The following is a 15,273-nucleotide window of genomic DNA, read 5'->3' as shown; positions in this document are numbered from 1 at the left end:
TGCAAGCTCACATTACTCCGAGAAGCACAAAGCCGAAGGCACAAGCCTGAAGATGATGAATGAGACATCGAAACGTCGCCTAGATACTTCCAATTTTACCTGGGAGAAAACCCGAATAACCAAAGATCGATCGATCTATCTATCTATCTATCTATCTATCTATCTATCTATCTATCTATCTATCTATATGAGAGAGAGAAGGATTTTAAGTATTGTAATCTTTTGTTTGATTTTGTTATTCCTATGCTTTTTCTTTTTTGATTCTATGTTTTTTTTCTATTTTCTTTGTTCCTTATTCACCAATTTTTCTTATTTTTTTGTTTCTTTTCTAATATTTGCATTGTTTTTATTATAAAAGTTTCTCCAGTAAAATTGTCTTAAAAATAATAATGATTAATTTAAAAAGCTGGTTGTTAAAAGCAAAAGATAAGCTTTGTTATAACAAGCATAGTTTGGGTACAAGGGGAAATAGAGTATTAACAATCTAGACTCACCACAGAGCAAGCCAAGGGATTATTAATTCAGTTTATCAAACCACTCCCACAGGGAGGTCATAGTCCAGGTTTTAAAGAAATTTTTAGGTATTATGGACAAGTTGAATGTAGTCTTCTTTTGGTTGTTATGGAGCCTGGTCACAATTTTATATTTGGGATTTTATATTTATATGTCTAAATGTTATATGATTTGGTTTTATTTATTGTGTGATATCATGCGATAGACTGACCCTAATCATATTTTTATTTGAGTAGTCTTATAAAACAAATGAGAGAATGAGTGAGTGAATGAGTGAGTGAGTGAGTGAGATGAAGAATGAATGAATGAAGTTATTTAAAAAATGCTTTTTACTTGACTTCAGAAGCAATCAAATCTATGATTTTCCAGTAACAACTTTGTTTATCAATTCTGCTACTCTAAACATTATTAAGAAAAGCATCTTCAGTTGCAAGTACCGATTTTTAAAACTGCCTCAATACTATTGCAACAATACACTTTGCATAGCTCTGAGTTATTTATTCTTCCACCCAGTTCTTTAAATTTTTCAAGCAGATATGTTTTAGCTCAAAGATTTTGCTTAACTATAAATATCTTTTGACTAGTTAATTGGAACCATCTGCTTACAGAACACGTATGCCAATTCTAGGCCATGGTCCCGCCTCAGATTTGATAACAGAATAACCTGCATCATTCCTTCTATTTTCAACATTTTTTTCTAATAAATGTTGCTATGGTGCCTAGTTCTTGGCTTTATCATTGTTTTCATCTGAAACAGTTGTGGTTCTTCAACAGAGTTAACTTGATAAATTATTTAGAGTTTCTATGAAACAAGGCATCAGAATCCCAGTCCTAGTAGATTGGCTAAGGATGATTCTTAGTATTATCAACAGATGAGTATGCCTATCCAACAGTTTAATTTATTTCATATATCTTTCTCCACATTTTCCCATATAATTAGATGTAATTCTGCTAAGGCAGAAAGACACACAATGTCCTGTCATATTTAGCTACAGCAGTTATTAAAGAGAAGAACTAGTTGACTAATATCTAACTCCACCAGCATCAGGATACAGAATGTTATTTCAAATATCCATTGTTTTAAATTTTTAAAATTAGCACATCCAGTATTTATGTCAGCCACCTTTGAACAGAAATGCTTCAGAAGCATTTAATTCAAAACCACTGAAAAAGCAGAAGAGTAATTAGGATAGAAATAACAATAGTAGGTCAGGCATGATGACCCAAGTGGAAATTAGATGAAATATCATAATTTGGTTATTGATATGGTATGGTCAAGTTTATGGATACATTCCGAATAACATATCTGAGTAGCATCTCAGCATATGTCTAATTATTTAAATTGTGTTCTACAAGGATGATTCAGAGAGAGTGCTGCATAGCAGAGACAATGTAAGAAAATATATGAGACTACATAAAGTCATGTTCTGCTAAGCAAGCTGAATATTGACAGGCAGGCAGGATGTAGGGGGGATGTACTACCCAAAACAGGCCTGTCAAAATCGTGGCCTGCGAACTGGATGTATCATGTGCTGGCCATGCCCATGCCTGGTTTAGCGAAGGGGGGAAAAGTCATGATAGGTCACGTGATGACACCATGACAACGCAAGTTTAACACCCCTGATCTAAAAGAATAGAGTTGGAGAGAGCTACAACAAATGGGATACAATTTTTAAGAGATAGTATTTGGTTAGGGCTTTGTTGTTCATGGAGTAGATATTTGGAGACTGTTACAGCATAAAAGCAATACAAAATCTCAGTTTCCATTTGCTTTATTTTTGCCATATACTTAATAGAATAATTTTTAAACATGTATTTACTTACTACCAGGCTCTGCTGCCCTCTTGTGAGGAGGAGGAGAATATCTAAAAGGATAATTTACTTTGTTTCTTTGTGGAGATTTTCAACATTTTTTAAAAATGTATCATAAAAAAAGAATTCTCAAGTTCCATACATTTTAATTTTTGAAAAGCCACTGTTTTGTCATGTGATTGATTAGATTTCTGACGTTGCCTATTAACATTCTATTCCCTTTCTCTATTTTCTGCCTGTAACCTTCCCCAAGCCTTGTAGATGTGTTGAGGTTAAGCACTTGAATTTCCAGTTTATAAATTATAATTTAATCTAGGAGATAAACCTGCCTTTTCATAAAATGGTGGCTGTGGGTGGGTATAGCCAACCACCAAACACCATTTTTTTTCCAAATAAATTGATGAGGCTTGTTTCCTGCCATAATACACTCTATCCTGCAGTTTGCTTTTGTCTAATTTTTGGGTAGAAGTGTATTCTTTCAGAGAATATGGTCTGCATTTTTAATTTTCTAACATAAATATGGTTCACCTGGACATATTCCAAATATTTATGACTGAATTGGCTGATGCTTTTACCACGTGCCATTTTCCAGATTTTCTTTAATTACTATGATCTAAAAATCTTTCAATTGAAAATGGAGAATACCAAAGGAGCTTTCTGTGGGCACACTGCTTTCCCTAACAAAAGAAAGCTATCATCCCCTAATGAGTCTGTTTTTAAATAGCTGAAAACATCCCTACTGGTAGCAAGTGAAATATATGAGAAAATAGTGCTGAAAGATTGAAATTGCTAGGCGCTTACAAACTGCCCTTAACAACAAGCTTACAGTCTTTGTGGTTCAACATGTTTGTAGAAAACAAAGCATCTTGTTAAAAGTTGTAGGATGAGATGGGGAGGAAAGAGTTTATAGTATGGAATATAAATATCTAAATCTAAAATACTTGGTAAATAAACATCCCCATTGCCTATAACGTGTCTTGGGAATAATAACATTAGCATAACATTTTGAAAAATTGATTGTTCATATATTATGTATAATAAGGATTTTTTGTAAACATTCAGACAGACATATATCAATCTCACTCTTTGAAACCAAGCAGGGATAGCTAAATGTATATGCTCTACATTGGATGAAATATGGAAAGTATATCAAAAATGTATAAATAAATATTTATTTGTTTATTACATTTCTATGCTGCCCATCTCCCTTACAAGGTGATATGTTTGTTTATTAAAAATGAAATAATAAAATGCTTAGTCAGTATATTCCTTTTTAGACTTTAATTAGGAAGTTAAGGTTTTTCCTTGGGGCAGTAATGGTACTTTAAAGAAAAGGCATATACTTTTCTTCAAATTAAAAAAAATATTGTGGTCAACTACTTTCCCAAAAGAAATTACAATGAGTAATGTTATTACTTTTCTGAATATCAAATTTAAGAACAGTTGGTTCTTATAAATCAATAAAAAGAGAAGGCTACACATTTCTTGTCAGTCTTGCAGTAGCTACATATTTGCTAACAAAGTAGATTTTCCTGAGGATACCACATTTTTAACCTATGAAACAAAAATAAATATTTCTAATTTATGCAAAGTGATTTTCTTATTGCTTTAATGGAACAAAGTTATACGCAAGGTAATCTGAATCTTAACTTGGGTAATTGAGATACCTGATAATTGAACTTTTATGTTTGAGCCCAATAGAATATATACAATGCCCTATTTTCATCTAATTGCATCTAATTGATCAATGGAATTCCTCAGTTGACTTCCAGAGGAGGCATAGTTAACATCTTCATAAAAGTGGAGAGCCAATGATCACAGCAAAGACTAAAGAACTGGTAAGTAGATCAATTCTTTGAAATCCAGTTGGGTGAAACGGTGTATCATGAAGGAAGAATTATTAGAAACGTAGAAAACTAATGTCAGAAAAAGACCTATTGGTCCACTGAGTCTGCCCTTTGAGGGTTTTTGGGTTTTGGTTATTGTTGTTGAATTTGAACCATCTGTTGAAATATTGAACCAAGGTATATCAAATGGGCTAACTTACAGAATGCTGGATCTCAATACTCCGTGTGAATGAAATTGGGAAGGCTTGTGGTCATTTTAATGCTACTGTACTGTACTGTACTGTACTGTTCCTTCAGTGCAACTATGCTGCCACGATCAGCCACAGTCATGTGATCCTTGTTTCCAGCACTCCCTGACAATTTCCAACAGGTCAATGGAAAAGTCAGTAGGAAAGGTCACAAGTTGGTCAGGAAAATCTCCCCCACCCAAACTTCAGCCACTTTGTGCTTTAGCTGTGGCAGCTACTCAAACAGCTCCATGCAGCCTTTCTGACCCATGCCAATCCTGCATGCCCTCATTGACCTGCACAGGACCTCTCATGCATTGCATGCACCTTCCCCAAACCATATTGGCATTGTGCACCATGCCTTACTTACAGAGCACCTCTTGTGCACTCCCACAAACCATTCCTGACCCACCAAGGGAGGGAAGAAGGAAGGAAAGATGGAAAGAAGGAAAATACATTTTTCAGTTCCTGGTCTGCTTCCCATAAGGAAATTCAAAACAACAGAAAGCCACCTGCACCTAAACATCAGCAAGACAAAGGAGATGGTGTTAGACTTCCAGAAGAAGAGAGAGGAACTCACCTCACTTTACATCAAGGGGTATGTATGTGGAGAGAGTTCCTCCTTTAAATTCCTGGGAATCTACCTCAGCAAAGATCTCATCTGGAAAATCAACACAACCCAGGTGGTGAGAAAGGCCCAACAGAGACTCCATTTCCTTAGCGTCTTGTGAAAGAATAATGTGGAACAAGGACTGATGACCTCCTTTTACTGGTCCACAATAGAAAGCGTCCTCACATATTGCATTACGGTGTGGTATGCTAGCTTGACAGACGTGGATAGAAAGACATTATAGAGGGTAGTGAGCACAGCACAAAACATTGCAGGCTGTTCCTTGATACCACTGGATGACATCGCTAGGGCTCACTGTCTTAGAAGAGTGAGGAAAATTCTCAGGACTGACTTATCGGGTAGGAGATATAGAAGCATAGCCAGATGCACCAACAGGCTGAAGAACAGTTTCTACCCGTGGGCTGTCAGACTTCTGAATGGAAAATAACTTCATGTCAAAAGAGTATGATAGACTTGCGGGGCTGGCATGTTGTGCAACAAGGTCACATAGTATAATAAGATTAGGACTGGGTTAGGGACTTCTGTCCTCACTGTGAGTTGTGTTGAGGGGGCTGCTCTGACAATAAAGATAATAATAAAATTCAATGGGGAAGCCAGCAGGAAGTTGACAATCAATCCCACTCCCACTTTTTTACTTGTTTTTGGTCATTCTGTTTTTCTGTTTAGATAAATTAATGTATCTGAAACAATAGACCCAATAAGTCATTGAAGTTTTGTGTCATTTGGTAGTAATCAAGGTATTTACTATTCTTGATGAGAATAGATATTGGAAAATGAAATGATAGAATCATGATGGTTATACACATTTAATATCCCTTGGAAAAATAATATTTCCATTTTCCAACAAAAATGAGGAAATAATATAAAAGGCATCATATGTACCATGTCATAGATACTAGAGATGTTTTGAAGTAATGAGGTGGAGCTAATGCAGGTGGAGCTACATTGCTCTTTGCAAGCCTGCAATCTGGGCACTGGTATGGGCTAGCCTTTTGCCTAGGTTTGTCTGGCTGTCGGTGGGAAAACAGCTTCCTCCCCAGGCCCCTGTCTATTTCCCTCCAACAGCTGGACAAACCTAGGCAAAAAGCCAGCCCTCACCAGCAGGCAGCTTCACTGACAGTGGGCTTGCAAAGGGCAGTGTGAGCTGCTGACTGCATCAAGCTAGATTCGGAAGGGAGAGCATGAGCAAGCCAGTGGTGCTTTCCTCCAGCCTTCGTACAAAGTTCCGTGCCACATCCTGATGCTGAAGTTGGAATTTCTGTCCCCCTCCGACCTATTCATATCAAGAGGAATGTTTCTCTATACCGCCTTTTCCTGATTTGTCTGCTGGATTGGCACAGGTGGACGAACTTAGCTTTGCTGTCCATTGCAGCTAAGAATGTCAAAGCTGAGAACAAATGTTTGGTTGCAGCCAGCCTGGGTGCTAGATCGCTCCCCTGCAAACTCTGCCTCTTGACGAACCTGGCTGAAGTTTTGCGTGCCACTAGCTGAGGCTGAGGGAGGGGCGGGAGCTAATAGGTGGCAAAGCGAAGAGCCTGAAGGACCCCATCCCACCATCAGGAGTTCTGGTGCCTCAGGAAGCGAAACTTCGCCTGGGCTCCTCGGCAGATGATGGAGTTCGCAGGGGGCCTGTCTGCATCTGCCTGTCTAGCACCCGGATTGGTTATAACACAAGCATTCATTCTTGGCTTTATTTGAGATTCCTAGCTGTGATGGACAGCAAAGCTAGGACTGAACCTGGCTGCAGCTTCCAGCTCTGAGCCGAAGCATCGGGAACCAAGGCTGACTTGGGTGCCACCAGCTGGTCCAAATGTACAGTGAAAAAGGCAGAATGGGCAGCACAAAGCAAGTTGTGCTTCACACTGGCACACTAAGGCTTCGGCCATTGCTACTGCCCCTTTGGCCTGCCTGCGCTGACCCACCCTTGCTGCCACAGCACCAGACATGTCTGTTCAGCCGAAGGGCTGCCTCATGACAAGGCTTTGCCTCCTTTTGGGCCAGGTTCTCGGCTGCCACCTGTTCACCCTCCACTCTCCCCTTGGGTCCCACATCCAATCCATGACAGGGCAACTTGCCTCTTCCAGGCAGTGGGTAAGCAGATGGGCAACCCTCGGGGACAGCGTCTCACTGGAGCGCTGTGTGCCCAGACCAGGCACTTTCTCTTGGGCCTCCCTCCCAGAGACCAAAAGATGGCCAAACCTCACTGTGTCCCTCCCCAGCAACCCTTTGGCTGAGCGTGGTGGACTCCTCCCCTGCCATCAGCCTTACCTTCTCAGGCCAGGTGAAGAGTGGCCACATGGGAGGCAGCTGGGCAAGGAGCAAAGAGCGGCAAAGGAAGAGAGGGAACCAGAAAGCAGCAACAGCTTTGCTGTGGGTGTGACTCTAGTCTTCAGCCAAGGCAGGCGAGACAAGATAAGGAGTGAGTGGGAGGGGAGGGCTAGCCAGAAGTGCGATTAGCTGGTCCTCTGAACCGTGCAAAAAATTAACGACCGGTTTGCCTGAACCGGTCTGGACTGGCTGAATCCCATCTCTGCTTATAGACAATTATTAGAAACTAAAACACAAAATCTTTGAGAAACATTCTTTCAGGAAAATGCTGCTTCAGCTGGCTGGTTTCCATATGCTCACTCTTTGTAATTTCCTGTGGTAAAAAAAGCACAGAGCATCTGTATAGCATGATCTTTGCCATTGCTATAGTTAGGAATTCATGTTTTTTCACCCTCCATCCTTTTATTTTAAATATAAACAATCCATTAAAATTAGCATATAAGTGCATATTTGCAATACTTTGCTTCTGAACATTTTTGTAGATGTCTTTGACAATAGCAGCAACATTCGTTGCCTTTGTTCCCTTCTTTGAATATCCCAGTTATTATGTGCACATACTCCAACATTTCACAATTCCAAGATCATTTTGAAGTTTCTTTCATAACTTTCTTCTAGGATCATTTCAGAATACCAAAAATGCCTTATGTACAAAAGTGGCACTTTTACCTCCAAAAATAAAGAAGGCCATAAAACAAATATAGACATCTGTCAGACAATGCTTGAATTATATATTGCTCTCGGGATAATTCCTTTAGAAATGAGAAATGTTGATAATTTCTTTGCAAATTAATTTCCCTTAGGTGACCACAGAAATGTTTTTATTAAAGGTTTCATTTTAAGTTACAGCTTCTTTAATTAAAAACCATAGGAAAACTAATAAAAACATTTAAGCAAATATTAATGAATCAACAATAAAATTAAGACAATAATTGTTAACAACCATTATAAAAATAAAATGTGACTCATTCTAAAAAAACACAATATAATAGTGTAAACTGCAGCTTAATCTTGAATCTGTTAGTCTTTTCAAAATGGATGCGAAAAAAGATTTATCTTTAGTATAGAAGCCAAATAAGGAGAGGGCAGTTTAAGTTATCTTGGGAAGTGTTCCATAACTGGGGTACTAGAGCTTCATATGGGTGCCATTCAATGAAATGATAAACAGAGCCTTCAAAGTTGATCTTAATATGACTAGGTTGGATGGTATCTGGAAAAGCAATATTTTACGCATCTGGGTCCTAAATATTGGTAATATTGTAGACTTCTTTTTTCTCTGCTCAAGTTCTAACTGCCAAAGAAAATTGTTTTTTTCATTTTCATTAGGCTGGCCTTTACCTCTTTATTCCTAAGACTATAAATAATTGGGTTTAACATGGGGGTCACAATACAATATAGAGAGGAAACTAAAGTATCAATATCCAGAGAGTATCCTGAACTAGGCCTGTTATAATTGAAGTTAGCAGTACCATAAAATACTATAACCACAATCAGATGTGAAGCACAAGTAGAGAAAGCCTTAGCTCTACCTTGGGAGGTGTTGATCTTCAGAATGGTGCCAATGATGCGGATGTAGGAGATAAGTGTAAAGAGGCAGGGGGTGAGTCCTATCGAAGCACTAGCTAAATGGAGTACAACTTCATTCACTGATGTATCTGAGCAAGAAAGCTTCAAAAGCAAGGGGACATCACAGAAGAAATGGCTGAGCCGATTGGATTTGCAGATGATTAAGGATGATGCAAGAAGGGTGTGCACCAATGAGTTAGCTAAACCACACGACCAGGAAAACCCTACCATCTTTCTGCAAGCACTGAGGTTCATGATGTTAGAATAATGCAAAGGACTACAAATAGCCACATATCGATCATATGCCATGACAGCCAACAGTACACATTCTGTTCCTGCACAACTAATGAGGAAAAACAATTGGGCAACGCATCCTATATATGAGATAGTTTTCCTCAGTCGAAAAAAATTAATAAGCATAACGGGGATTGTGGTAGAGATATAACAAATGTCTAGAAAGGACAGATTTGTCAAGAAATAGTACATAGGTGAATGCAGAGTCACATCAGTCTTGATCAAGGTGATGATCAGAGCATTTCCCACTAAAGTTATTATGTAGATTGCTAAGAACATAAAGAAAAATAAAATATAGAGATCAAGATGGTTTGAAAAACCCAGGAAAATAAACTCCTTTATAAAAGTTTGGTTTTCCATGTCAATAGGATTGCTTCTGAAAAGGTAAAGAAAAAAAATCTCAAAGACCAATACAATACTCAGTTGATATAAGACATTAAAAACACATTGGCTGGATTCATATACCACCATTAATATTGTTTATCTGGGTGTTGTGTGAATCCAGTGTATTTCAAAAAGCATTGTTTCATTGCTTCCATTACTAATTAATTACTTTAAATAATTATTAATTCCAATTAATAATTTAATTGATTATAAAGTTATTTTATAAGAAATGTACATACATATGATAGACAGGTAACAGATATATAGAATCAAGAATTATTTCCACAACTGCTTGAATATAAAAAAATAAACTAAATTTAAGTTCTTTAACATAAATATCATACCGGTTTTATATTCCAGTAAGTTCCTGAATAGCACAGCTTTCAGTTTTGCAATATATTTATCCTGATAACTTGTAATAAAACAAAATTGGATGCTCTTGATTATGTTACTATTTTATGTACTATAATATTTATGCTCACTATAATTAAATAACCAAACTGTTTCTGTCTTATATATGCAAGCTATTTTTCCCTTTTGTTTTCATAGAATACCTTCAAAGTCTTTATGTAGTCTCAATTTCATTCCTGATTTCTATTTGCCTGCTAGATATAAAAGAAAATTGCAATGACTGAAGGAGAAAAGGATTGATCAACTAATCAATAGATAATATTACTTATAATTATAGACATTTTATTTTGGGGGGGGATTTGGATGGATGAGCCTTTATAAAAGATTGAAAGGGCATGTGAAAGCATTCTTAAAATGCCTTAAAATGATGGAATGAAGAATTAGACTATAAGAATTAGATAATGGATTCAGGTTACACAAAAAAATTCCTACCAGCCAGAGGAGATCATAGAATCAATTTCTAAGAAAATTGTTCAAGCAAAGCTTGTGTAGCCATCTGTCAGGATGCTTTAATTTGGATCTCCTTATGGAGCAGGGCCATCACAATTCTATCAGTCTGGTACAGTGAGATATACAGCAAAAACTGTACACAGCAAAACGATTTACAGATTCTGGATATATTTATTTGCATTACAGGTTATGTCACTCTCACCCTTACTGCATTGCAAGATATAATGAAAATATCCACAAAAATTAACAGTAAGAGAAGAAACACAAATGTAATCGTAACGGTAAAAAATTGGGCATATAACAAATGTTTTCTCCTAACGTGTCACAAGAAGGCAGCCCTCATCTCCAAGGAGATCTTATGTTGGCTCTCCTCTTCTATATACTTCAAAAGTAATATTTCCTTCTTTTCCTTTCTCTCATCATGAGGATAGAAAGGATAAGGATGCACACTATCTCTTAATACAGGGGTCTTCAAAATTGACAGCTTTAAGACTTGTGGACTTCAACACCCAGAATTCCGCCTCCAGTCATGTTAGCTCAGGAATTCTGGGAGTTGAAGTCTACAAGTTTTAAACTTGCCAAGTTTGTCTTAATACATGGGTTTTCTCTTGAGGAATCTCTCAGTGTACAGGATCCTACAGTACTTCCTATTTAGTACTGCTAAGGGTGAGACATTGAACTGAGCCAAAGAAAAGCTCTACGTTGTGCAGAGCAGATGAGGTTAAGTAACTAATTTGAAGGCATAAAAGGTGTTATATATTTGCATACTTACCTATGATAGGTTGGTCCGTGGCAGTGGGAGATTTGAAAAGCCGTCATTGGCCACGAGCCACAAGCAGCCGGCTATAAAAAAAAGGCTGCCACGGTTTCTCCGCATGCGATTACTAGGAAGAAAATAAAAAGGGAAAAAGTCAACTGGGTCTCGAGTCTCTTTTCCCACAATGCAACAAACGGATTTCAGATTGGAACCCACTACGGAAGATTATCTGTAGTACACAAATGTACCTGCTGCAGTATCAAAAATTCTTTGACAGATTTCAGCTTTAGCACTCAAAACTGGGGCAGTGGGGAGTAGATAGAAAGGTATTAATAACACAGATCAGGTACTTTTTTTCTTTCCTCCTTGATGAAAAGACATCAAACAGAATTAATGAACTTGTGAGCTATTGGAAAGTAGGAGTTTAAGCTAGTAAGAAGTTCAACAGACTCTGTGACTTTGTAAATTTTTAATGGACTATGGGATAGGTGAGCCCTGAGTCATGTTTGAAACTTTCAGGGATATATTCAGTTCTCCCAATGGATAATGCTACATCTAGGACAATGCACAAAGACATTAAAATATTATTATGTGTGAGATGTTCAAGATGGGGACTCACTGAACTGAAATCTTCATCAGAAGAGATGCTAGCAGATATAATCATTAAGCTCGTGCCTAGAGTTTGAAAGAGTCTAAGAGATTATAGCAATTATAGAACGTAACCGACTTTGTCAAAAAGGACTTTAAATTTTGGCTTCAGATGCACTGTTCTCAGAATGTGACAACTTACTGATGGGCAGTGGGCTAGAACAATCCTTCCATATTGTGCATTTGTTACTTTGCCTGCTTTTTGTTTATGATATTGTTAATCTCAGAGTATCTTCCTTTCTGCTTTTGTTCCCTAAATATGCATTTATAAACACTCTCGTGATTCTCCTTCTGATAGGATTTAGCCAGCAAAGTGGTAAGCTTTTCTTCTTTACTTATATGTTTTCTGTAAATAAATCTTTACATCAACATTACAAAAACTGCTTCACTAATTCTTGTTCATGTTATATTCCTGCCTTAAGGGAATACAAATTCTCCCCAACATTAAAGTCAATTTTCACTCTCCAAGTAGAGCAAAGTTGGTTTATCGGTAAACTTGAAAAGGTCTCTCTTGCTAGATATATTATTAGTAATACTGATTTATTATCAATGCTAAATCCAGCAGAATCACACTTCCCTAACCATAAAGTATAGTCCCTGGAATTAGCAACAAGTCCATTTTTATCTGAATTCAATTTTAGCTTGATTTTTCACATCTCTTACACTTTAAAAGACACAGAGGGTCTTGACACATCTGTAAGGTTTGTCAGGGAAGGACATTAACAGTTGGTTAGCAGTATAAGCCTATGTATGATCCTTTCATGCAGATATTACATACAATAAGAATCACCTAGAGCAATTTCTAAGGATGTGGGCAGATATTTACCAAGCAGTCCTTTGACAATATTTAATTGGTAAGATAAAATCTACCACAAAATATAGCCAGCTGCAACTCTCAATTTCTTCAGGCACTTCCAAGTAACCATGGTATTCCTGTGATACTCTATGGAAGTGAATGTTGAATTTTACTTAAATAGAGTAGCAAGAGTATTGATGATTTTGAATTTTGGTGTTGGATAAGACCCTGAGAACACCATAGATAGAAAAAAAGGCCCATTAAATAAATCAACCTAAAGATAAACGACCAGACTCAAATTATCCAAACAGGCCCATTAAACATTGAAAAAGGGCGTTAGACAGGGTTGCCCCCTCTCACCCCTCCTATTTATACTTGCTTTAGAATCACTGTTAATGCGGATAAGACAAAACTCTGAAATCCAAGGAGTAAGGGTTAAAGCAGAGGAATATAAACTACAGGCGTTTGCAGACGATATGGTTTTCTTCCTAGAGGAACCCATGGAAAAAGGACATAACCTAATAAAAGAACTAGAACAATTTGGTTCAGTAGCAGGATTAAAGATCAATAGAAATAAGAAAAAATTAATGACTAAAAATCTAACAGAGAATCAGAGGAAAGAATTAGAAAAAACCATGGGGATACAGGGAACAAAAAAGGTCAAATATTTAGGCATATGGTTAACACCACATAGTAAATCGCTCAAAGAGAATAATTACGATAAACTATTACAGCAAATTAAGAAAGACCTAGAATCCTGGAATAAGCTGCAGCTTTCTCTACTGGGCAGGATTGCCACGATCAAAATGAACATCCTACCAAAATTTCTTTACTTATTCCAGACAATCCGAATTAAATTACCAAAAAATGGATAATGCTACATCTAGGACAATGCACAAAGACATTAAAATATTATTATGTGTGAGATGTTCAAGATGGGGACTCACTGAACTGAAATCTTCATCAGAAGAGATGCTAGCAGATATAATCATTAAGCTCGTGCCTAGAGTTTGAAAGAGTCTAAGAGATTATAGCAATTATAGAACGTAACCGACTTTGTCAAAAAGGACTTTAAATTTTGGCTTCAGATGCACTGTTCTCAGAATGTGACAACTTACTGATGGGCAGTGGGCTAGAACAATCCTTCCATATTGTGCATTTGTTACTTTGCCTGCTTTTTGTTTATGATATTGTTAATCTCAGAGTATCTTCCTTTCTGCTTTTGTTCCCTAAATATGCATTTATAAACACTCTCGTGATTCTCCTTCTGATAGGATTTAGCCAGCAAAGTGGTAAGCTTTTCTTCTTTACTTATATGTTTTCTGTAAATAAATCTTTACATCAACATTACAAAAACTGCTTCACTAATTCTTGTTCATGTTATATTCCTGCCTTAAGGGAATACAAATTCTCCCCAACATTAAAGTCAATTTTCACTCTCCAAGTAGAGCAAAGTTGGTTTATCGGTAAACTTAAAAAGGTCTCTCTTGCTAGATATATTATTAGTAATACTGATTTATTATCAATGCTAAATCCAGCAGAATCACACTTCCCTAACCATAAAGTATAGTCCCTGGAATTAGCAACAAGTCCATTTTTATCTGAATTCAATTTTAGCTTGATTTTTCACATCTCTTACACTTTAAAAGACACAGAGGGTCTTGACACATCTGTAAGGTTTGTCAGGAAGGACATTAACAGTTGGTTAGCAGTATAAGCCTATGTATGATCCTTTCATGCAGATATTACATACAATAAGAATCACCTAGAGCAATTTCTAAGGATGTGGGCAGATATTTACCAAGCAGTCCTTTGACAATATTTAATTGGTAAGATAAAGTCTACCACAAAATATAGCCAGCTGCAACTCTCAATTTCTTCAGGCACTTCCAAGTAACCATGGTATTCCTGTGATACTCTATGGAAGTGAATGTTGAATTTTACTTAAATAGAGTAGCAAGAGTATTGATGATTTTGAATTTTGGTGTTGGATAAGACCCTGAGAACACCATAGATAGAAAAAAAGGCCCATTAAATAAATCAACCTAAAGATAAACGACCAGACTCAAATTATCCAAACAGGCCCATTAAACATTGAAAAGGGCGTTAGACAGGGTTGCCCCCTCTCACCCCTCCTATTTATACTTGCTTTAGAATCACTGTTAATGCGGATAAGACAAAACTCTGAAATCCAAGGAGTAAGGGTTAAAGCAGAGGAATATAAACTACAGGCGTTTGCAGACGATATGGTTTTCTTCCTAGAGGAACCCATGGAAAAAGGACATAACCTAATAAAAGAACTAGAACAATTTGGTTCAGTAGCAGGATTAAAGATCAATAGAAATAAGAAAAATTAATGACTAAAAATCTAACAGAGAATCAGAGGAAAGAATTAGAAAAACCATGGGGATACAGGGAACAAAAAGGTCAAATATTTAGGCATATGGTTAACACCACATAGTAAATCGCTCAAAGAGAATAATTACGATAAACTATTACAGCAAATTAAGAAAGACCTAGAATCCTGGAATAAGCTGCAGCTTTCTCTACTGGGCAGGATTGCCACGATCAAAATGAACATCCTACCAAAATTTCTTTACTTATTCCAGACA

At 37.0% G+C, this 15,273-nt stretch overlaps 1 protein-coding gene across 1 annotated transcript; it reads right to left on the bottom strand.

The window, feature by feature from the left end:
• Nucleotides 1-2,924: 2,924 nt before the first annotated feature.
• Nucleotides 2,925-9,575, bottom strand: LOC113436213 (olfactory receptor 5V1-like). The gene is made up of 2 exons (XM_087937904.1): nucleotides 8,679-9,575; nucleotides 2,925-2,984 (listed from the first exon to the last, which is right to left on the bottom strand). Exons 1-2 carry the CDS (start codon nucleotides 9,573-9,575, stop codon nucleotides 2,925-2,927), a joined length of 957 nt encoding a protein of 318 aa, XP_087794030.1.
• Between the last annotated feature and the right edge of the window lie 5,698 nt (nucleotides 9,576-15,273).

The sequence above is a fragment of the Pseudonaja textilis genome, chromosome 7 (assembly GCF_049901715.1).
Source record: "Pseudonaja textilis isolate UNSWEBS1 chromosome 7, rPseTex1.2, whole genome shotgun sequence".
Lineage (NCBI taxonomy): Eukaryota > Metazoa > Chordata > Lepidosauria > Squamata > Elapidae > Pseudonaja > Pseudonaja textilis.
The sequence above is the reverse complement of the archived record's forward strand: the minus strand, read 5'-3'. Positions and strand labels throughout refer to the sequence as shown.

Excerpts from the sequence above, each read along its gene's own strand:
- LOC113436213 (XM_087937904.1), bottom strand. The coding sequence starts at position 9,575 with ATGGAAAACCAAACTTTTATAAAGGAGTTTATTTTCCTGGGTTTTTCA. Across the intron at positions 2,985-8,678 it reads AAGAGGTAAAGGCCAGCCTA|AGAAAGCTCCTTTGGTATTC; the intron begins ATGAAAATGAAA and ends CAGTGTGCCCAC.